This window comes from Poecilia reticulata, linkage group LG7 (genome assembly GCF_000633615.1).
Source record: "Poecilia reticulata strain Guanapo linkage group LG7, Guppy_female_1.0+MT, whole genome shotgun sequence".
Classification (NCBI taxonomy): domain Eukaryota; kingdom Metazoa; phylum Chordata; class Actinopteri; order Cyprinodontiformes; family Poeciliidae; genus Poecilia; species Poecilia reticulata.
Genome location: NC_024337.1, coordinates 5606002 through 5630679, shown reverse-complemented (window position 1 = coordinate 5630679; position 24678 = coordinate 5606002). Strand labels below are relative to the sequence as shown.

The following is a 24678-nucleotide window of genomic DNA, read 5'->3' as shown; positions in this document are numbered from 1 at the left end:
GTCATCCTAACAGATAAATTAATCMAAAATTTTACTGCAGCTCTGATTGGATGTTTAGGGTTGTTGACCATCCACCATAGTCTTGGGTCTTTTGTAGCCTCTAACAGAATTTGCTGGTATTTAGCTCCATCCATCTTCCCATCATCTCAGATTGGTATAACGTCTAGCTCCTGCTGATCTATTTTATGTCACCATAGTGATAGTGTGTTCAAGTGAAGTTTTATTTCTGTGCCACACATACAGCGTTGCAGGTAGGCGAGTGAGTTCAGTTTTTCCTCATCTGGCCAGAAAACCTCCCTTCACATTTACTGTTTCCCACAAAAGCAACTGAATTAACATTCCCTGAATTATCTTGGAAATACTGACCCTTTAAGGCCAGTAAGCCAGAACAGACGTGGCACGTTGTGCAGATCTGCTGTTGCTTTAATATCTAATCGAATTAGTCTGCAGGATGAAGTGGGGTTGTAAGTTCGTTCTCTTTGATGTTCTCCTGATTGCCTGAAGCATGAAGTTGTCCTAACGTGATACACCCCCACACAAGAGTGTATCACTTCTCTGCTGTGCCAAGAGAATTTWGATGATTCCATGTTTTTTTTTCCTTTGTTTTTAATCAAAGATTCCTGACTGATGATTTCTGCTTCTGCAGGCAAAATTAGTGAGGACCTCAGAGCTTTTCTTCATGCATTCCTCTACATGTTTTCCTCTGTGGGGCTGTTGCCAGCCCCACACAACAGACAGCTGGTCAAATCCAGCCCCTTATTCCATGCTTGGCTTTGTGCAGAGGGTCTGAACTCTCTGCTTTTGAGAAACAGTTGCAGACTGTGTTTGTCCGTGACAGTTATAATGCGCCAGTTCGACGCTACGAAGCTTACCAATAATTGCCTGCATGGCAAACTGTCATCCTCCACTGCAAAGAGAGAAGTGGCAAGCCGAACAAAATGGCTACTAACGTTGACCCAATATTTGGAATTGTGGCCAACGCAGACTGAAAGGCTTCCTTCACTTCCTTCGCTGCCATTACTAAAACTACGAGCAACTCCTGAGCAGTGCAGAAAGCAGGCGTGATCGTTCTCTGCCTCTCCTTCTTTCGCTGACATCCTTGGTTAAAATTCTAACAGAGGAATCCATATTAATGGGAGAAAGCCCAGGYGGAGCACTGAAGACAGATGAGAATTGAGCAGAATTGCATAGGAAGGTAGTGACCARGCTAGTAAAATTGTGAGGTGGAARGAAAATGATCAATGTTTTGTGAGATTTARTCTGGACTTTAACTAGGCTACAATAGTTAATTATATTTCTTTGATCGCAAACCAAATTTAGGCACGCTGCATTACTAGGCAAGATTAAACCTGATTTTTAAGGATTCAGTTATTCTTTATCAGTAGGTTGAACAATTTAACTGACTAATATCCAGTAAGATGAGATTGAAAACAAAGAGTCTACTGTTAAGAGACAGGCTAAAAAGTTAATAAATTGTCCTCTGCCGGGAGACAGCAAGTACAGTATTTCATTAACATCCAGGCGGTGCTGCTGTCGCCGAGTTGATTTACCGCTCCAAAGAACAGCATCAGTCTCTAGAGAAGGCTTTTCCAGCTCTGGTTGCATAATGGCGTGTAAATTGTTCAATACTGTAACCACAGAGGTGTCAGMGTTACACTGGTACCTTTTATGAAAAGGCATTTAAAGAACCCAGAGGGCTGCATACAACTAGACTGCTTCAGTTCGTTTAAATTGGACTGCAAGGATTGATTGTGGGAACCATGGTGAGACTTAAAATCTGCTTATTACATTGTGGTGCCTTTTGCTTGTTTTTATTTTGTTTGTTTTTTTAAACAGGAAGGTAAAATTGCTCTGCTTGCAGTGATGAACATTGTTCAGGCGGACAATTTGCAAACACAAGGTTGCCTGGGCAGGTAATTGGAAAAGCCTGAAAACCAGAAGAGAAACAGTTTAACAGAAAAATGGGCCACCAAGTCAACAGAAGACGGACGTCATTTTACGGCAGCAGTAAGGACATTTACTGCTGCCGTAACAACAGACAAGTCTTTCTCTGATGTGCTTGAAGCTTTTTCAGTTCCATAAACGCTCAGTTTAAAGATCAGCAGAAAGTAGAAAACAACAAAAGGAGTGAAAGGCTGGGAAACAAAGAGCAGCATGACATAAAAATCTCAGTTCCGGTTTTGTACAAATTCTGGGATGTCTCACATGTCTTTAGGTTTAGGATGAGACGTATATTGAAATAAATTTAAAAGAACAATAGTTCAATAACCCACAAAACAAAATGGAATTTAAACAAAGAACTACACATGATCTTTGTTTCTTGTTTAAGACAATTATTTTTGTTTAAAATTGAATGATTTAATCTGTATGCCTGACTTTATCTAAAAATCTACAACTTTTAGTTAATATTTTAGTATTTTACACACCCATCATATAGAGCTGTTGAATAAAGCAAGTTTCAGTTGCGATTTGAGTATTTTTCTGTTGAAACTTGTTTGTTTTGCTGACCAACAAACTCATCACACCTAAACATACCCACCAGTTTTGGTTTTTAGAGAAATCAATTCAGGAACAAACAAGCTGATATCATTTTAAAATATGAAATGACTGATGTTTTGATCGGATGGCTACTTTTTACTTTTACTTGAGTAAAAACATGAAATAGTTACTCCTACTTGGGTAAAATTTGTTCACTACTCTACCCGCCTTTACTCCTAAACATTAGGAAGAACGATTATTTTAAACGTGCCACGGAACCATAATGGACGGCTTTTCTTCACTCCACGTTGTCAGTCGTTGCTCTTCCTTGTTTCTGCTTGAATTTTACTAAATAAAACCGGGAACATCTGCACTCAGAAATAACCTCTCTCTCTATCTCTCTCTGTGTCTCTCTCTCTCTCTCTCTCATGCGACTGGAATAACACAATCAAACGTCAGGGGTCACTGTTGTGCTTCAATGGCACTTTTAATAAAACAGACATTTCATTCTCACAACAGCAATGTCTGGACAGAGAGGGGTCGAGTACGGCTGGGTGAGGGTTTCCTCTGCTGATAGGCTGGTTGCTCTGGGTTAGTGAGAAGGTTGGATAATGAGAACTCAAAGAACATTGATATGACTACTAAAAAACACACACAAAAAACAGTGTATTTCCTTGCAAAAGGATTAACTTGAACTCTACAACATAATGTCAGCTCACAAGCATAAACTTTACTTTCTGGGATTTTATGTCATAGACCCAAATAAAGCAGAAGATCGTCATGAAAGGGAGAGAAAATCATTTCAGGTCGAACATTTTTGACTTTTAAAACTCACACAATTTCCAAAAGTAAAAAATGTTCAAGTTTTTTCTAGGAAAATTCATCTCAAAATTTCAGATATTTTTTTTTCTTTTCTTGGAAATTTTGAGCTTTTGGAGTTCGGAAATGTTCAGGGTTTTTCTAGATAATTTGTGAGATGAATGTAAAAAAAAATTTGGGGAACTTTAGACTTGTTTTTCTATCTAATGTGACGTCACAGGGGCCTACAACCTGTACAAACCAAAGAACCATTTTTGCCCACAGTCCATTAAATGTACATAAAGCTTAGTGAAAGGACTACTGAAAGACTTTCAATACATATCTGCAATAGGAAATTGTGGTATTTTTTTAATACCATTTTATTCTGTTTTAGGTTGTAAAGCTAAGAAAAAACATRAACTTTTTACAAAGGGAAGATTTATAGATTTTCTTCTATGGGATGTTGATGTTTGGAGGATCTTATGTAAACAAAAAAGCACTTTGTTTCCAAGGTAATGATGAAAAAAAACAAAGAAGTATTTTTGACACTTGTAGGATTTATTCAGCTCTAAAAATAAACTGCTCAAATCTGCACTTGTTTAATCTACATTTTTAAAATGTTTKTTGGCTCTGCACTGTTTTAAGCTGAGTTATAAAGAGCCACCTGCAGCTCCGGAGCCGCAGCATGCAGATGAATGAACAGAGCTGAATAATCTAGACGGAAAAAATTGTTGTAGGCAGCTAAAGACGTCAAAGCGATGAAAGTTAATGGTTTACACTAAAGGCATATTAGTGTATTGAAATGACCCAGTCAAAGTCCAAATTGAAAATCTCTGGCGGTGCTTGAAAACKTATGTTTAATGCTCTCGTAAAACTTCATGGTGCTTGAATTATTTTGTAAAGAATAATTTCAGGTGAATAAAATTCAGTGTCTAGAAGTGCAAAGCTGACAACACTTAGTTCAAAAGGCAACAGCACATCATCTACTTTTTTACTATTCGCAATTCTTAAAAGACTATCTATGTTTAATAGCCCCGAAAGGAAGAAAAATCAAAAACAAAATGCAAATCAGGTGTAATTTTCATTTTGCAAACACTTCCAGGACCGCTTTGTGTTGGTCTATCATTTAAAATCCCAGTAAAAGACGCCAACGTTTGTGGTGGTGACGTGGTAGAACGTGTCAAAATTCAAAGGGGAGCGAATATTTCTTCCAAAGCGCTGCGGACRCGTCAGCTGAGTCCGTCTGGTTGGCGTTTACCTCTCCTCGTGTGTCAACTTAACAATGGCAAATTAGCAGAGGAAAATCTGACCACAGCTGCACATAGCCTCCGTCCCTCTCACGTTATTTACAGGAGAGAGAAAAAAAAATACATTCAGTTAATTCACTAAGTAACAAAGCTAATTAATCTGTGTTTTTAGCAGAAATCACATTGTTTCACATCCAATTTCCAGTTCCTTCTTCCTCTTAATGTTTACTCACGCAGTCCAAGTGTCCAAGGTTTCTACGATTGAACAACTCACACAGAAATCCCCCCACTGGCCTGTTAAATTCTGTATTTTTACCTATTTACAGAAGCAGCAGTCTAACCATCACAAAACAAACCACAAACCCGCCTGTCGTAACCAAAAGTCCCATCTGATAGAGGAAAAAAAAAAACCCAGAAAACCCAGTCTCACCTCCCCGTTCCATACTCTTCCCACCCTGTTCTAAAAGAGCATGCCAAGTTTAACAATAAACACAGAAAATGTCTTTATACAGAAAAAAAACACCCTTAAAAATGTTTTCTTCCTCCCACGGTGGAGGACAAAGACTTAAGACCAGGTTTTTAGTGGGAAGAAAGTAAAATCTCATTCCATTTTGGGATTTTTTTTAGTGCTGACAGAGAAAGGTTCAGGGTCAAAAGAAAGTCCGGTTGGAAGGTTCTGAAAGAGGACCACATCATAAACAGAGGGGACTCGGGGGGGCAGTTTTACAGGTCTCTGAGGCAAAGTTTGGCCGTGGGGGAAAGTTTTGGCAAGAACGAGTGGAGGTGTTTTAAAATGTACGAGAGATTCAAGGGGAAGATCTGCATTTTCATTCTTATTTATGTTTCTCTCTCTCTCTCTTTCTCTCTCTCTCTGTGATTTTTAGAGTCAGAGGTGTCGAGGACTGGGGTGGCCGTTGTGGTAGAGCTTCTGCTTGATGTGGACCATGTTGCCGCTGGAGTCCTCCAGCTGTCTGAGCTGGGCTCGGCGACGGAGGTCTCGGAGGTTGCAGAACTGCGGTAACCACGACCAGGATGGAGTATCTGCAGGGAGAAGACCAGAGAGAACAAGGAGACTTTTATCCAGATGATACAAAAACCCAAATTCACAAGCACAAGCCGCGTTTTATCATGCACAGCGGTATATTTACCTGCAAAAAAAACAACAATAAAACCTCCTCTCAGTTATTCTTGCTTTCATATTTCAGATATTTATCAGAACAATAAAGCACTGATGTTACATTTCCACCTTTGTAGCAGAGCTGAAAGCCTTCCTCAACACATGCACTTCAAATGTGTGTGTGTGCGTGCGTGTGTGTGTGTGTGCGTGTGTGTTTTTAGCAACGTTTAAGGGAACTGTCCACATCAGGCTGATTGTACAATATTAATGATTGTACTTCTGTATTTTATAGCAACTATGCTTTTGGAAATTACATTAATAACGCCATGACAACATGGGAATAACATGCAGATCAGCAATCAGTAGGAAGTTCCAGTTTTTCACACTGATCTGTGAAAGCCATAAACCAGCAGGAGTTTGGAGAAGCTCTCCTTCCACTTTATTTAGACAATGGGGACAAATGGCTTTGGAGAGAGGGTCAGAGACAGGTCCTGGTTGGATGAGCAAATATACGCCTTATTTGAATAAATTAAAGAAAAGAAGATAAAACTTTCCACACAGAGTAACAAATCAGATCTTGCCCTTGCAATTTCTCCAAAGATATCTTTGCTGTCCCTACCTCTTGTCTCAGGTAATGCATGCGTGTCTCTATTATTTTGTAGTTTTCTGTTGTATCTTCTCACTTTGTTCCGATTTGGATTAAATTCTGAAATTCTGTGACGTCAACACGCATTGTTGTGTTTTGTCCCAAACGCGCCACCGTTCAAGAGAACCTGGGATCCAAAACAGGAAGACGGAGAGCCAGATTCYTTTCCAAATTTAATCACACAAATAATTCTTCCTTAACAAGTTCAACATCTGGTTTTAAATATCAATAAAATGATGTTGATTTTTTGCATATTTGCTTCCCTTTTTTAATATAAAGTTGTCAATCATTGTTATTATTCTGACAAAGTCTCATGCTCATATTTGAATCATTTCAAGCATATTACATGGATTTCTAAAACAATGTAGCATAATCTGTAAATTAGCCAGACCTGGCCTCTTTAACATAAAATACTTTAGTTSTTTTTAAATTCAAACTCACTTAAATATACTTTATTGATCCCAAAGGAAAAATAAATGCTTTTGTAAAGAGTTGTTGTAGACGGTGATGGCTGTGGGAAAGGAGGATCTCCTGTAGTGGTCTGTGTCACAGCAAATTTGAAGGAGCCTCTGACAGAAGACACTGGCTGTGTTTCGATTACAAATGAGCGCAAATCTTTGTTTATATTCTGCTAATGCTCCATACAATAGGAAGTTTAATTAAAATCACATGTGAATAAGTTTGTTCGTGCAATAAGTCATGAAAAACCCTAGCAGCTACATGTGATTATATCATATTATATTCATAATTAAGCCATGACGCTAAGAACTCATCATCTATCAGCCGTCGGTGGAGACGTCTGCGTCTTATTCATGCGTTGGCGCAACAAACCCGTCATGCTTGGGAGCGGCTACATTTGGGGAAACTGTAGTCAGCGATTTTTCCAGAAGAGCTGCTGATTCAGTACGCTGAATGACGCACTATTTTTTATTAACTGAGCGATGTTGTGCGTGTTCTCGTGGAGCCAGTTGCACATTGTCCAAAAAACACAAATAAAACAAAACAAACTACAAGGCGTGAAGAAGACTGCTTACTGCTTTCATCTTGGTCGTTTTTACCACTAAGGCAAAGTTATTTATACAGCTCCTTTCAGCCAGAGGCAACTCAGAGTGCTTGCACAAAGAAGCTAAAAGCAACATATATTAAGAAAAACACATCAAACAGATGAAAATTAAACAGATTTAAAAAAAAGAGTTATGAGTAGCATCTGCGGACTACAGCTGTTTTGATACAGCTGAAAAACTGCCTCACTGTAGAACAACATTTTATCAAAAAAACCTTTCTTTTTTTCAAAATTAAGCAAATGTAATTTTCGTAATGTCAATTTATGCAATTATAAGGTTAATGGAAATGCAGCTTAGTGTTTTTCAGTCTCATGAAGAGGATGTGCATGAGTTTCTTGATTTCATGTAAAATCCTTTTTTGCCGCCATCGTCTTCCAGCRGTTCCACAGTGGCAGTCAAACTGGCTGGTTGCTAGTTTGACTGCAACTGCAACTAAAAATCAGAACAATYGGGCGCTACAATAGAGGACACTGAATTCTTTTTTACAGTCTACTACTTGCAGTAAACAAAAAAATGTTAGATGATGTCGTGAACTGTTACATGGTGACTGCAGCCGTGACCTTTCACCTGTTCCACCTTTCTGAATTATCAGCCATCGCACACTGYACACAGAATGCTTCAAGATAGAAAGTGAGGCAGCAGGTTTGTATGCATGTGTGTGTATGTGGGGTGTAATATGAAGTGTGGGGGATGTAATGGTGGAGAACAGATTCAAACTGGAGCTGGTGAGGCGAAGTGAGGTCCGTGAAGACGGCAGGGAGAGCCCCAGACGTCGAGTCCGGTAAAAATAAAAATAAAAATGGCTGTGCCCGAGAATGTGCAAGAGAAAGAGGTGGAGGAGAGGAGGGGGCGTTGCTGGTAGGATTGGGGATGAGGAGGAAAGACAGAGAGGGGGAGAGAGAGAAGGGAAGTTATTTATAGCTGTGAATGGTTGTGCTGTCCACAAGGACTGCTCTGAAGGGTATCCAAAGGAAAGGGGGCAACAAAGGCAGGTTTCTCTCATTTCAATAAAAGGATGAAGTCAGGAGAAATTACAGAGCAAAGGGAGAAAAAAAAAAGAGAGAGAGAGAGAGAGAGAGAGAGAGAGAGAGAGAGAGAGAGAAAGAGAGAGAGAGCTAAGATGCGATTGTTATGCCTGCTTTAGAACAGAGGGGACGTTAACGCCCCGTGCCAATTTATCGTTTTCTCACTTGTTTTTCAAGCGTCTTTCCAAAAAGAGCATCTGGCGTCAGATATTAACAGTAAACTGGTGGTACGGAATAAAAAGAAGAAAAAAAATGTTGCATCAGGAGGGAAATGGCTCAGGAGCAGATTCAATAAATGAGCATAAGGGGGAGGAGTTAGAGCTGGAAAAAAGCAATGGGAATCATTGTGCATTTCAATGCACTGTGTGTGTGTGTGTGTTCCTTACTTGCCATTCCAGCTGCTCTCTTGTGCTATTTATAGCTCCACAGAAGAGAAAGTGTGTGTACATGCGTGTGTCTGTGTGTGCGTGTGTGCGTGCGCACGTGTGTGTGTGCGTGTGTAAATTCAGGTGGAGATGTGACAGCATCCTCATCCTGCTTCCACACTCTTCCCTGCTCTTTCAGCCTCACCTTCACTCCTCATCTCACAGAGGCTAAATGTGTGTGACCCAGTACTAAAGGCAACACACACATGCATGCATGCACACGCGCACGCACACACACACAAACTAATGGATCAAGTCAAAAAGGTGACGGGCTTCCCTACCCACTGCTAAAAAAATAAGTATAYAACAATCAGACCACATCTCTACGGTGTTTGAAACATTGAAAATACTGCCTTCTTTGGCAAACACTTAACACGCAAACATGTAAAGTTTCTTGGTTTTCAGTGGGAGATATCAAAAATACCACATTATTATTTATGTGGAAATGCCAAGAGAAATCAGCAGAATACAATCTGGGTCAGAAACTTTAAATTCAGTCATTGTTGAGTGAAGAAGGAAAAGTAAGGCATTTAAAAACAGTCAACAAAGTTGCTCCGTTGTCTCTGAAAATTTTAAAGCTTTTTAAATTCCCATCGTAAATTAAACAGCTAAATATAGTTTAATTATAATGGGTGCTATTTTATCCCTAACAATCCCTAACAGTAAAAGTAATGTGCAAAGTGTCAATCTAAKTTTTTTTCTGCTGTGGTTTGAAGAAGACTTTTAAATTAGTGATGCATGTTCTTGACAATCTTTTAGACTTTTTCTTTCCACTTTGACTGAAATTGTACCTATTTAGTTCTTGTGCAATACTAAGGCAAAGTGTGCTTAGAAATKAGGAAAGAACATAGTAGGACAAAATATCCACAGAAGATCTTAAAACCAAAGCAGCAAGAAAAACAAAAATGTGAAACAAGACTTCAGTTGATGTAATGCAGCCGCGTCAAAATCTTTTTCCGACACATTCAACATCAAGAATGTCTTCAAAGAGCCAGTTGTGGCAGAATATGTTGATAAAACGACCTATTAAAAAAACCTGAATAAATATTATTGCTTTCTCTGCTAAAAAGTTATTTAAAATACTTTCACATTGATGTAATTWGGCACAATACAAATAAAAAACGATTTGACTAAACTGATTAAATAATATTTAAGCACACAACTGTTATCTTGACACACTTTTTCAATGCCATAGAAATAGCCAGGTGATCTAATGGCTCTTTAACTATTAATATTATCTTTTATTATTATTATTAGCTTTACAAATKTCAATTTTATGCAAAAATACACATTTCTTGTCAGCAAACAGTTTTCAGTTTATTTTTTTTCAACATTGTTTTAATAAAAAATATGRATAAATTGTCTATTTTAAAATAGTTTTCTTACACGTACAAACCTCAATGTTTTGTAATTCTGAGTTAAGCAGCTTAATAAACCAAAACCTTCCTCTGACAATGTTCAACTGCACATAGTGGGGGGAAAAAAAAGTCAAAATAAAAACAAAAGCTTAAAAACTATTGATCGAGACCACCTGAAAATATTACACACAGGCGTGTCTCCTTTTAAGCAAAATCTGGAAAATAAATAAATAAAATAAAGAATCTATGCCTTCAAGTATTAACGGTCATCCTTAATGCTGACACTTTTTCCTCATCCTGCCTGAGGAGCTTTTCCACAGCACTCCCAGTTTCCAGGTCACATATCACCTACTTTACTCTTAAAACTGCAGATCCAGGCCAGCTCCACCACGCAGCCTTACCCCAGTWCTGATTTATAAAGCAACAGARACAACAGCATCTTCCAGGCTCTGCTTTTGTATTTAACCAGGCTATAACAGTAAACGGTCATTTGTGAGAAAAGTTTTAGGAACCACAACAAGACACGATGTTAAAACTTCTACAAGAGAGCGAYGCAGCTCAGTCTTATTTAGATATAATATACATAAAGACTAGACTATTTAGGCTTTTATTTCCTCTTTTGTGTCTACCAGAGTTCATGCRGTGATGAACTACGCACCGCATGTTCTGTCTCATTACCTTTTTTTTCTAAAACGACATCCTTCYTTCATCTGTCAGGCGGAGAGAGGCGACAAGGGAAACGACAGATATATTTTCCAGTTAGCGTGGGGACGCAAAGCAGGAAATTAAGAAGCAACTATCAGCCRAAGCTGGATTTCAATACACACACACACACRCACACAGAGTACAGAAATGAGGCATTCAGAGCAGAGCGTCAGATGGTGAGAGCGAAATATCTCAATCGTTGTGACGCAAGCATGGCTCATCTAATGGAGCCAACTTCAAACTCGGGTCTATTTACTGTGACAGCATTAACCAATACGAGAGATTTTCTTCAGACATTTCTGGGACGTGTGACTGCTCAGGCAGAAATCCTTTTCTGACAGCCTTAATCTCCATTCATCTAGATTTGGTGAGGGTATACCTACTGTCCATGTATGAGCAACTGGGACCTATGAAATTAAAGTTTGGTCCAAACGTCTTGAGTCATCCCTGATTCCTCTAGATTTTACTACCCAAGAGAGGTGAGATGATCTAACAAAAAACATATTTTAAATTACGCCTATAGGCACTCTGAGATACAATTTGTTCCTATTAATTCAAGTGAATCAATGAAAACTACCAAAGGTAACGCAGTCGGACAGACATTTCAGTGGCAGTAAAATAATTTTTGAAGGACCCTTTAGAAGAAAATCTGGCACGCTTCATCAACTATAGAATGATGCATCACTCAGGTCCGTTGTCTTTTACTCAATTCATTTCTCAATACATAGCAACTCACTATACATTTTGTAAAAATTCTTCAAACGCAAATAGTTAAGTGAGACCCATGATGCAAAATTCACATTTTGCACGTACTTATACTTATGGCCTCAACTGCTTTTAAAAACAGTACAAGCACTTAACAACACTGTCCTGCCGTTTTTTGCCAGTAAGTCCAAAGAACTGTATTTGGAATATTTGGTAGCGCTTCATTGCTCCAGAATAACCTGGATTTCACTTATGTGCAAGATTTATCCCTACAGTCGAAACAATCTTTTGTAAAACATTGTTTCTTCTAAACAGCATCCTGTTTTATCACTAAGCTATTTCTGTACTTTAGTTGATATATTATTCACAAGTTCAATTAACCTGCTTTTGTCCTCTATCATCCTAATATTGGTTAATGTAGGTTTTGTTTATTAGAAATGAGGCAGGCGTTGTCCTTATTTGTTAGGAATTAATTTTAATTAACTACTTTTATATCTGGTTTAAACAATCTCGACTTTACCTTTAAAACATTKTCTTAAGAAAATTTTAAATCATATGTAGTTGTTTAGATTCACATTTGTTGTATTGTTACAGCTCCAGTTACACCAAGCTGGATGTGTTACAAACCCCGGCTGATGTATTTACAGCTTAGAGTTGCACTGAAAGCAATATGGCCAGGAAGGGACACGCGCTAAGAGCGGTGTAACTATTTCAGGCAATAAAGATAYATGTCATGTGGCTTGTCTCAGCTGAATTCATGTGGAAAAGCTATTGCCTGTTGACAGATTACTTTGATCGACTGATTCTGATTCAGCATCATATCAGTTTGGTTTTTAAAAAAAATTCCCTGATTTGTTAGTAGATAATAAACTTCACAGATTGAGGATTTTTGGTTTCTAGCTTGGAGACGGTCCATTAATTTACAACAAGTGGTGTTAAAATTGAGGCTACGTTTTGTACAGTTGCACCATAACTGGATGATAGGAAATTGTGAAAATGTCGCCTGATCTCATGTCTCGATGTCAGCCGTAACTTTCAGACGATCTGCACCTGGMATAAACATCCTGTCTGCCTTACTGTAGCATGTCAGACTGGTGTGGGAAATATCTTCTTGGCACATTTTGGGCTCCGTAGTACCAACTAAACACCAGAACCTAGTTGTTCATAGTTTACAATCTCTCTGATGTGGACCATAAAAGTGAACTCTGGTGTGCCTACAAGCCTAGTCTTGGTTCAGTTGAAGTGAACTCTGGTGCAGTGCGAATGCTTATGTGGATGCTGAGACTGCTCCAAAAGCAGRAAGTGAGCTACAATGCAGGGCATTCTGGGTAAATACAGCATAAACAAAAGTGTGAGTCTAACGCCAGCGGGAGAACGGAGTCGTGGTGTTTTACTAACGAYAAAAGAGAAATCTTACAATCGCTAAAATCYGATGACGTACTATTTTTGTTTACATTTTGTGAAGAAGAAAAACGTGCTCATGTCTTTTCCAGAGGTTWTTATGTAATTTCCTTCAGTGGTCCTTGGTGCAGCGCCACCACAGGTGAGGAGGTGAACAGGTTTTTCAAAGGGTTTGGAGAGTTTCACACAGTGCAGTATGAAAGTGAACCACAACAGCTGAAATTTGACAGGTCAACAGCAATTTTGGTCCCCAGTCGAACCGAGTCTACCGCACTATCAAATGTGAAATCACCCTAAATCTATGAGGAACATTTTCAACACCTTGTTGAATCCATGCCAGGAAGAACGAAGGCAGTTTCTAAGAATAACGAGGGTCTAAATCTGATATTATCAAGGCGTACTTAATAAAGTGGTTGGTGAGTGCATGTCCTCTTTCTTTGAACATTAGCTGCCTAGCATCTCATTTAACTTAAAAAAAGATTAGCGAATTCTTCTTCTCCGCATCTAACCTGGATTAATTCTGCGTCTGAGTCGGTGAGTCCCCAGCCATTTCCAGGCAGGCTGTGAGCATCTTACCGTAGTACCGGCTCGCCCTCCAGGCCCTGACGGCGCAGTGCAGGACTCCGTCAAGCCACAGCAGCAGCCAGCTGATGCAGAAACCCAACAGCAGACCCAACATCAAGTCCATCTCCTGCTTGGTCACACTGTCACTCACAAAGTAGTTCTCTGAAGAGTCCACTAAGGAGTGATCCCCATCGTACGGGATTACGTAGTGGACATGATGCCTGGGGTGAGGACAGACAGGAGAAGAGGACAGAAGTGTTAAACTTTAAAGTAGCAACCGTCTGTACACTGGAGGTTTGCTGGAGTTTTTCTAAACTTAAATAAAGCCACACTAATCCGCACTTTACAGGAAACCCCTGAAGCCCCTGTGAAGGACCACTGGGGGGGTCCACAGGATGCACTTTAGGATGGAAAGTCTATGGCTGACTTGTAATTTTTTAGATTTGTGGAAGAAATTCAGCCCGCTTAAAAGTGAAAGGCCATCACTTTCTAAAAGTAATCTTTTGGATCAAAACTACTGGATTACCACGAAGCAAGGYATTTACTTCTATGTGCAATCTGTTTGTTGAAGAAATGGCATGCAAGTCAAACAATTCGGTATTTTTCTTCTGATAAGCATTGTGCATTGTGATGTAATGCACTAAGAGTTCTTTCCTAAGTTCATGACAACAATTTACAGCCATTGTTTGCATCCTGGTGTACCGCGTCTGGCTTTTTCTACTGCCGAATTATGACACGTCTCACATCGACGACATAAAACTCAGATAAAATACAACACGACCATTCAGACTTGATGGATGGATGGATGGATGGATGGATGGATGGATGGATGNTGGATGGATGGATGGATGGATGGATGGATGGATGGATGGATGGATGGATGGATGGATGGATGGATGGATGGATGGATGGATGGATGGATGTTTCACAGAAGACTTAAAGAGACTGAAACAAACATCATGAAAATACTGATTGGCTAAAATGCAACCAAAGCCTCTCCATTTAAAAAAATCTTAAAGAAATCCATATTACGGATCATCAAGATTCACTTGCATCGCTTCTACATGCTGGCCTCTTCTCCAACAMGCTGCCATTCCAGTGGATATGAAAACCTTCACTGACATTAGCCGCCCTCCTGGGAGCAGATATAGGCTTTTCCCAGCCTAATGACGCAGACAGATGTCTGAAGARCATCGCACGGGAACACACCGGGAGCTCAGAGATCTGACAGCTGAGAGCGAGTACAGGTGCACTCTGGGACTTTACACTGATAACGGGGTTTGAAATGATGGCGACGTCTGAAGACATTCACAAATGTAAAGCAGTGCTTTTCAGGACTTCACAAAGACTGGAAGGCRATAAACTAAATTGTCAAGCTTCGCACAGATGTATTGTGATTTCGCCCCAACAAGTGTGTCTTTTATAGTTTAAGACACGGACAAACTTTGTCGCTGTTTAAGGCCTGAAACCAAAACATGGCACCCGAGAGAACAAGGATTGTCACACAAGTCAGGCTTGCAACTATGCATTTGTTTGTTTGTTCTACTGATAAGTGTGTTGCAGTTGTGCAACACTTGACAAATTTAAGTCAGTCTTACTCAAATCATGTAGTTTACTTCAAATAAAGCCATAATCTAAGAAATGACCTCTTTTTTTTTGCTCAGGCAGCCTTCATTTGAGAGTAGTTAGACAGGAAAGTGGATAATGGAAGAGGGGGGAGGCATGCGGCAAAGGTCATCAGGTCAGGAATCGAACCTGCCACGGCCGCATCAAGGACTGAGGTCTCCTCATGTGGGTTGTGTTCTACTCTGGAACCACCACAGCAGCCCGGTCGGTACCGGTTCTGTCCCTGGTGAAGCTCGCATCATGACGTCAGACGTAGGATGCGGACGCGGCATTGAACTTAGTTGTTTCAAGTAAAGTCAAAGTAAGTTGTCATCACTACACCAAAAAGAATTAAGTGAGAATCATGTAAATAAGTCCAAATACACTTTTTAGGGTGTGGAGTTTCCTGAGAATAAGGCTGAACTATATGTAAACCTTTTTTTTATCTTTTTTTTTTCAAATCAACCAACATTTGTAATTATCTGATTCTTTATTAACTGTATTTGTTTCACCTGCATCTTGTGCAGCCTATGATTAAATCTCCACCCACTCCAACGTTCCAGCCACAAAGGCAGCTGCTGCTCTTCAAGCTCCAATCTACCCAAAAGGGTTCATCCGTACGGCGTCCAAATCAGAATACGGACAAAGCCAAACGAGCTGACACATAAAGCTGTGTCCTCGACGGCACTAAGGTGAACGCCGTCGGCCGTCCTGGCACCTCCACGTCTCACGAACAGAAGGGCAGGCAGGCGGAGCCAGAGCTTTCCCTCTCTCTTCCTATCCACTCACGTATCGAAGGTTTCTGCTGTTTGTGTGAGAGCGGACRACTGGYTCTGGTTCAGGGGGGTTTCTAGATCAGCAGAAGACAAGGTGTGGTTACAATAACCTGAGCACTAAGAGGTTTGACTCTTACTTAGGTTTGACTGAGCATGCTGTCCGGGAACATGTTGATGTACTGCTTGACTTTTATACGTCATCAGCAGAGCTGGGAAGTATTTATCCTGTTACATTTACTTGAGTAACGTTTGATCAGTTTCTCAGTATTTGAGTGGCCATTTTACCAAATACTTGAGTCATTTCTTGGATGACTACTTTTTGATTTTACTTGCATAAAAATAATTTGAGGTATCGCTACCCTGACAATTGTTGCTCACCTCTGATTCTCAGAGCTCGTTACCAGCAGTGGGCAGGGCAGTTTGAATGCAAAGTACGACAGTCAATTATGAATTATGATTACTCTCAAGYCATTTTCATAAATTTTGATTTGTATTGCCTTGCAAAAGTATTCCTACCTCTCATTTTTYACATGTCAAATAAAAACTGTTTATTTGAACTTTGTGATGGTCCAAACATCAKTGACAAGAAAATAATACGAGACTGTCAAACATGTATACAAACAAAAAGTCTAAAGATTGTGGTGTGCATTAGTAATCAATCCAACCCCAAAAAGATGAATGGACAGCCTTTCAATTAAATTCAAACACACTTTATTGACCCCAAAGAGAAATTAAATATTAGTAGTAATTTATAATTGATTTTTATTAAGACTAATATTATTAAATATAACGTATTACTACTGTTAAAAGTATTTTCCATAKATTCTCATTTGGATAAAGGTCTGGGCTTTAACTTGGTCATTCTAGCACATAATTAAGCTTTGATGTAGCATTGTAGTTCTGGCTGAATACTTGTAGTTTTTCTTCTGCTGCTCAACAGTTTCCCTGTGTTTCCCACAGCACAATGCTGCCACCAGCAGGTTTCAGATTATAGGCATCTTGGCTAGTTTCCTGATTAATGCTCCCCTCACCTGACCTGCAGGTGTGCAGCTAACCTTTCCCCTCACATAGCTCTGTTCCATGAACTGAACAATGTGAGGGGATGAAAGCTTATTGCTTCATAAACTAACCCAGCTTCTGCAGAAGGTTCTCCCTGAGCTGTGTACTGCTTCCTGTGACCTTTATGAAGCAGTTTGCTCACTAATGTTCTCTAACAAACCTCTTGGGCCATCTCAAGACAGCTGGATTTATACTGACGTTCAATTACACACAGGTAGACTCGCTTTTGCTAATTAGGTGTCTTCTGGAGCCAAACAGTTGCGCTATTTATGTATTTATGCTATTTATGCTATTTTGTATTTATGGGCAATACAATAAAGGAGGCTGGCCACAAATGCACGTCAATGTTCAGATTTTTAATCTGTGAAACTCTTTTTAGAGCATTCACAGTTTGTTTATTCTTCATAATTATGTTGTGTTAACATAACATCCAAATAAAATGCATTGTGGTTTTTGCAAAGCATTACGTATTCATAACTCAGATAAGTGTCTGTCTTGACTCCATCTATTGTTTACGGAGAAAAGAATAGATGATCTGACTATCGGCAACTCTTAATGTTGCCAATGAATTGCTAACACATTAGCCCCCACACTGCTGTTTGGCTTTATTGGTAATCTTGTCCTAGTAGTCCAGTGTGAACCGGTCAGCAAAAAAAAATAATCTGCATCTTTTTTGATTTTGTCTTTTAAGTTTTTAACCATCATGTGCTGGTGCCGAACGAGCCCTGAAGCCAATTTGTTTTTTCCTTTGCTTAGAAACTGTTCAGGGAAAGTCCATTAATGCTAGTTAAACCCATTTTTGTATATTAATAATGTTCATCTTGCTGATGTTTTCCCACACTTCGAACAAGCTCTCTCTGTGAGAACAAACATCAGGTTGCCTGATCAGCCACCAGCAGTCTGTACAAACACACACGCGCACACACACACACACTTTCAGCTACAACCAGATATTTACAGACTGTTTGAAACAACAAGAATATTTTTCCTCACTGTCTACCAAGAAATCAGACACATTTTTTCATGTTTTAGGTCAGTTAGAATTACAAAAGTCATTTCTATTTGCATAAATGCCAGACAATGAAAAAACTTCTCACCAGTACGCTGGGAGAGATTGGTAATGTTATGCAGTGAATTAGTTTATTTAGCCCGTTATAGAGAAAAAAAATACAAATTTTCAAAGTCACATTTTCACCATGTTATTTCAGAGTTCCAAACTAAGTATTTAATTCACCACATAAATATTCAGCTTAAAATGAAACACTAAGCTTTCAAATTAAGTATTTAGTTAGGAAGCTAAATATTTATTTTCCCAACTAAATGTTTAAGTCTGAGCTAAATATAAAGTTCCAAATTAAATATTTAAATTGGAAACTAAACATTAAATTTTCAAATTAACTATTTACTTCTCCAAAGTAAAGACTTCAATTAAAATCAGAATATTTMGTTTATTGCTCTATAGGTTTGCTGCAATAGTGTGCTGACATTTTAATCCTTTCTGACTAAATGACTACAACATATCTATGGGACTGAGATGAGGGTTTTTGATAACTAACCTAAAACTTTCTTGTCCTAAAGTCACTTAGTAACTAAGTCAATAACAGTTTGGTTACAACAGACTAAGACAGACAGGATCTCCAGAGAAAGTAAAAACCAGGGAGCTAGCAGAGGTAGAATGACAACAACCTGTGAAACATGATTACCAGGTAAATTAAACAAAGTGGACTGGAGGTGACATTTGTGTGATGGAAACCAGGTGAGGCCAATTAGAGGAATGCAGAACAGGTGATGGGAGAATCAAAGCGGGGAAGTGAGGCCAGGTGACCAAAAAAAAAAAAACTGGGAAAAATACAGAGGGAAGCAAACGGGATGTATAGAGAGTTTCATCAACTGAGAGCTAAAGACTAATGTTAACACAGCAGTCTAAACCAAAAAAACAAAACACAGCAAATAATTAACAGAACAAACTCAAAACAAAGGAACTAAATAATACAGAAATGCAGAATTCATAATAATAGCCCACTTTCAAATATTACTGAGATAACTGATAATATTGTTGTTTTGAGACCATTTTTAAGTAACACAATGCTAGTGATATAACAATGCAAGAACACATTCAAAGATCAAGAAACTTTAAATTCTAATGAACATTTAGCACTGGAACCGGATGGTATTTTAAATATTTCAAATAAATAACACAACAGGAACAAACAAATTCTGAAGTCTCTGTAAACAAAACTGACCTTCAAAGAAAGGGCTAGTTATGAAAAAACCGCCAGACTGAAGACTTTTGTCATCCAATTTTTGTTAGAAAGAGAAAGAAAGAAAAAACACTAAAGCATGCAAATGGAGATTGTTAAGCTTGTTTAAATTTATCATTCAATTTAATGATTGTTGCAACAGGCCTAGATATGTCTGACCTGTCAGAAATGAAGTTCTAAATGCCTGAGTCTTTTTGCTAATGAGTAATTGCTTCATCCTCAATGATTGGACTGATTTCAGTCTGTGTCGGTACAGGATTTGTTCCACTGGCTCTTTTGCKTTTGGGGGTGTGTGAGGGCATTTTTCCTAACTTAAACGTGTCTGGGGCACAGATCAAGTATCCCATAGTTGTTGTTGTTGTTTTGTTTCTTTCTTAAACAGATGAAGATGTGGAAAGTTAACGCAAGGACGAACTAGACCTGTGGAGGTCCAYTRCTCTCTTCCTGATTTCTTGGCTTGTTTTCCTCATGATGTCACACMAATAAGGACAACAGTTGGGGTCTACTCACAGGTGTGACTCCACCTGACTCATAAGCCTCCAAAAAGTCATGACATCATCATCTGTTCAAAGGCATTCTGGTCTTATTGTGTCAACCTCTGATTTCTAAAACATAAAAAATAAATAAATAAATAAATACTGGCAATAATCGCTGTAATTTAGCAAATGATTTAGAAATACTTTTTGGTATTCAGCAGGGAAAAAAAACATTAAACAGTGAATACAAATATCTGGGTGGAACTGTGGTCGATAAATCGTCTGGCATGTCTAATATTATCGGTGGCACGGTGAATGTGAGAGCTGTTGTACCGCACAATGCATTTGATGCTCAGATTGTTTTAAACGGCCTACTGTCGCTCATAGTTCATTACCTATTTATGAGACCTGCACACACGCACACGCACACACACGCGCACACACACACACACACGCACACACACACACACACACACGCGCGCGCACACACACACACACACACACACACACACGCACACGCGCACACGCGCGCGCGCGGACACACACACACACACACACGCCTTCCTGCATGCAGCAAAGCCTTACACTCAGCCGCTATATACGACAAAAAAAAAAGGAAAAAAAAAAAAGAAAAAGAAAAATACCAGCGAGATCGGGCTTTATGTAAGAAAAATATCAGGACCTCAGCGGAAACCGCGGCTATAAGAGCGCAAACAGGACGGCAGCCTATCAGGGTGGCTTTGCGGGGTTTCACCGCTTCAAATCTTCCAGGCCTCTTCGGCAATTAAGAATTGACGGGTGGTGGTGGTGGTGGTGGTGGTGGTGTGCCGATGGAGATGAGGGGAAGACAGAGAGGAACACAACACAGCATATTTATGCCACATATTGTGGAGGATGCTGGTATTTACCTTCCACAGTTGCAGTGACAGACGCGGTCCTCCCCTCGTAGATGCGGTAGGATGTAGTTGTGAAAGCGATCCAGTAGTGCGTTCATGTCCATTAAACAGGCTATCGCCTGCAAAGAACCATGCCAGTCAGCTGGGACATGTCGAGCAACGGTGCTAAACTATCACCACACACAGCGAAGGGTTTTCAGAAAGAATAGGAATTACAACCAGAAGGAGGAAAATGGCAGATATATTTTTTTTCTCTCTCTCTCACTCACTCGTTTCTAAGAGAGGGAGACTGTTGCTTGAAAACCGACTGATTTATTTATGACAGCAGGTAGGCTAATTATAGCTAGGCGTACCTACTTCCACTGATAGGGTGTCTCAAAAATGTATCATATTTATGTAAGTTAAATTAAAAAAAAAAAAACATTTGGCATCATATAGCCTCTGTGTGGAAATGAGGGGGAAAAAAGAAATCACATTGCATCTGAGGGAGGTGAGAATGTCTTACCATTACAACTGAAGCACCAAGAATCATAAAAATCATGGTGGTTGTGATCATATGCATCAAAACTTCCAAAACTGACCGCCGTCTTGGAGCCCGGGCTTCTACCCGCGGCAGTGGAGACGCTCCGGCTGGGCTGTGGGCGCTCTCTCCCGGCAGGAGCCGCTCATGGAGCCGCCGCGCCGCTCCTGGCTCCCCGTCCCTTCAAACAGCCCGGTTTTCCCTCCGTCTCCTCCTCCTCCTACACACGGCGAGCCGTTCTCTCTCAGCCTTCACTGCACCCTCTCTCCATCCAAGTAAGGTCCCCCACCACCACCACCACCACCCCGGTCGGTCGGTCGGTCGGACGGATGGACGGATGCGRCTCCACAGAGGCTGTCCGCTCCTTAATTGCCGATTCGAAAGGAATCCACTGCTCTAGCTCCGTTTCCCCCCCCTCCTCCCCGTCCACCTCTATTCCAACGTCCAAATTAACATCACTCAAAGAAAAATCATGAAATGCGTCTGTTTTTTTTTATTTTTTGTATCCTCTAAGAGGGGGATGCCTCGGTGCCCTCTCCCCCTTTCCCCCCCCCACCAAGTTCCTCCAGTCCCCGCTCTGCGATTCAGTGCCGGTGAATCCCGTCCTCCATCAGGCGAGAACGTTTCAAAGAGCTGCAGCACCAACACCTCTCGCGGCCATCGCCCTACAGTCTTCCTCGGATTGGCCTGATAAACATCTAGACGCGGTCCAAGCAGCACCGTGGCCTGCACCTAGACCCACCCTGCGCCCCGAGACCAGTCCCTATCCAGCATCGGCAACTGCATCAACGCCCGGAGCCAGACGCGCATGATTATCCCATCCTGGCTTCCAGCAGCTACACGAGCACCCACTTCCACTGCCTGTGCGTGTGCGTGTGCGCGCGAGCGCGATGGYGTGTACAGTGGGCGGTTAGAGGGAGGGGAGCTGAGAAGTGAAGAGAGGAGAGGAGAGAAAAGGAGAGGAGAGGTGGAACTGCAAGCTGTCTCTATAGGCCTGTGCAGGGCCGGATTTAGGAGATTTTGGGGCCCCTATGGGCTAGAGCCACTTTTGGTTCCCTACCAGCGCATTTTTATACATGTGCAATATATATTCAGGAAGGTGTATAATAAAGTAGTTGTGCTTTGGTGGAAAGATACAGACTAGTGAAAAAAATAATACTTTAGTATATTGCAAACAATCTTAAATTTGCGTATGTACATTTTAAGTGTACATATAAATATATACAAAGTATACTAACAGCATTCTTGTACCATTTTTGACATTATAACTTTAAACACACATAAATATAATTGTACCACAATACACTTTTAAGAAATATATTAAATAAAAGTATACTTTAAGTGAACAAAATATGTATTTGTTCAAGTGTACCAATGAAACAATATGCCTTTAAAGATATTTTGTGTATATTTTTTAAATATATGCTCAAAATAGAATCTTCTAAAATAGACTTAAAGCTTACTTGAAAAGTAAACTATTAAATGAACTGAAATTTCAGTATGTTTTGAATTACATCTCAGTGTATACCTTAGGCTATTTTAGGTGGCTTAATAATCTTTTACTATTTTGTTAAAATGGCAAAGAATAAAAAAAAATACAATCCTCATAGCGGAACTTGATGTAATGTTGTTTAACAAAGTAAATAATGTGTTCATGTCTCAAAATATCAAACATTGACAGTTTAGTGACAGAGATGCAATAAAAACAATACTTGTCCTTAACACTAAATGTAGCAGGTATCTTGAGTTTTACATTTCTCCAAATATGACCTGTTGTTTGTTTTCAGTTTTTTAACTAAAACACAGAAGCTGTCTTTATTCAATCCATTTTCAGATGTCTGATATAAGATCTGTTAGTCAACAGAATGAGCTCCAGGCAAGATGGTGGTGGTAATGCACACTTTCAGTTTTTTTGAAAGTGCGCCTATGAGGAAAATGTGAGATTATTTGTAAAATAAATAACTAAATAAAGCATTACATCTGTAACTCCACTTTCCTGGTGGCTATTGCCCCATCATTTTCTTCAGCAAGAAAATKGATTTTTTTTTCTAGTAAAATTTTATTGTTTAGATACGATTTATTTGTTATTTTCCAACAATAAAAAGACTTGGCTGATAATTTCCTCTTCAAGATTTAAATATTTAATGGKACGTTTTTAATTGTTTTGCATGAATACATACAATGCCTCAGAAAGTTATTTTTATTCTTCATGCCTCAACATATTTTAAGTGTTTCAATTTATTTTGGGTCAGAAGATGCTGTAAAATTCAGAATCAAAAAGAAAAKAATTTTTGGTTTTGTAAATTATTTTAGATAAAGATCTTTTATATTTGTTTTTCTATTGTAAATGGTAGATAGCTTTGTACTTATATAGTCCATAGGACCCCAAAGCACTTCACACACTAATCTTGGCAATCTACTGGATACAGATAGCACCCGYAGGTGCCCTGGGGAAGTCTGACAGCAGGCAAGGTAGGTGAAGTGTTTTGCCCAAGGACACAACAACAAAAAAGGATGGAGCGGGGTTGCACAAACCAGCAACCCACCAATTGCAGGGCAAACTACTACCACTRTCGCCCCATGTTGCCCCCCTAAAAGACTTTGAGGTTTTCTGACCTGTGAAAGRTGCTATATAAATAAATGTACTTACTTTTCTTCCTTATTGTTTGAAATGTACATAAAATATAAATAAAATGCATAAATGTTTATGGTGGCAACAACAARAAAATGTAAAAAAAAAAAAAAAGTGCGGAAAAATGTCAATGGGTATCAGTAATTTGTCAAGCACTGTAAGTCCAACTAAAGTGGAATATCAGTACTTATCTATGCACACATGAACAAAACACATGCTATGGTGAGTATGTCTGCATTCAGATAAAATTCTGCCTTTCAGTCACCCTTGGCTGACTGTTCCTCTGTGGTGAGAGTGCTGCACATGCACAAATGTAACCTTCAGGCCAGTGTACATCTGCCAAGACAAAGCCAACAACTCACTAGACTTAATCCAAACCTGCACAGCTGGTTGGGATAAATGCACAAAAGGAATATATAACAACGAGAAGTACATTCCTTTACATTTTTGGTTTGATCAATAGTTTATCAGATAGTCGCTGTGAATAAAATTGTACTCACTCTGTGGTGCAATTTCCACCCCCACGTCATGTTCACCAACTGTGCGGTGTCATCTCAAAGAGTTGAGGGTGACTGGATTTACAAGATTGGCAGAAGAAGCATCTTGCATCAGAGATGTTATTCAGAGGCAAGATTTCTTACAGATCTGATACAGAGACTGTACTGAGCCACAGTTGTTTGCTATGGATAGACAGACAGACAGACAGACGGATAGACGGATGGACGGATGGACGGATGGACGGACTGACGGACGGATGGACGGATGGACGGATGGATGGATGGATGGATGGATGGATGGATGGATGGATGGATGGATGGATAGATGGATAGATAGATAGATAGATAGATAGATAGATAGATAGATAGATAGATAGATAGATAGATAGATAGATAGATAGATAGATAGATAGATAGATAGAT

At 39.6% G+C, this 24678-nt stretch overlaps 1 protein-coding gene across 2 annotated transcripts; it reads right to left on the bottom strand.

Moving 5' to 3' along the window:
- Nucleotides 1-2940: 2940 nt before the first annotated feature.
- On the bottom strand, nucleotides 2941-22111 carry tmem240a (transmembrane protein 240a). 2 transcript variants are annotated; one of them, XM_008413031.2, is made up of 4 exons: nucleotides 21188-22111; nucleotides 20619-20725; nucleotides 13546-13754; nucleotides 2941-5564 (listed from the first exon to the last, which is right to left on the bottom strand). In XM_008413031.2, the coding sequence occupies exons 2-4, from the start codon at nucleotides 20708-20710 to the stop codon at nucleotides 5410-5412; spliced, it is 456 nt and encodes a 151-aa protein (XP_008411253.1). In that variant the 5' UTR covers nucleotides 20711-20725; nucleotides 21188-22111; the 3' UTR covers nucleotides 2941-5409. The 2 variants fall into 2 exon arrangements, with proteins under 2 accessions (XP_008411253.1, XP_008411252.1); XM_008413030.2 differs by having other exon boundaries at nucleotides 21112-22110.
- Nucleotides 22112-24678: the final 2567 nt, after the last annotated feature.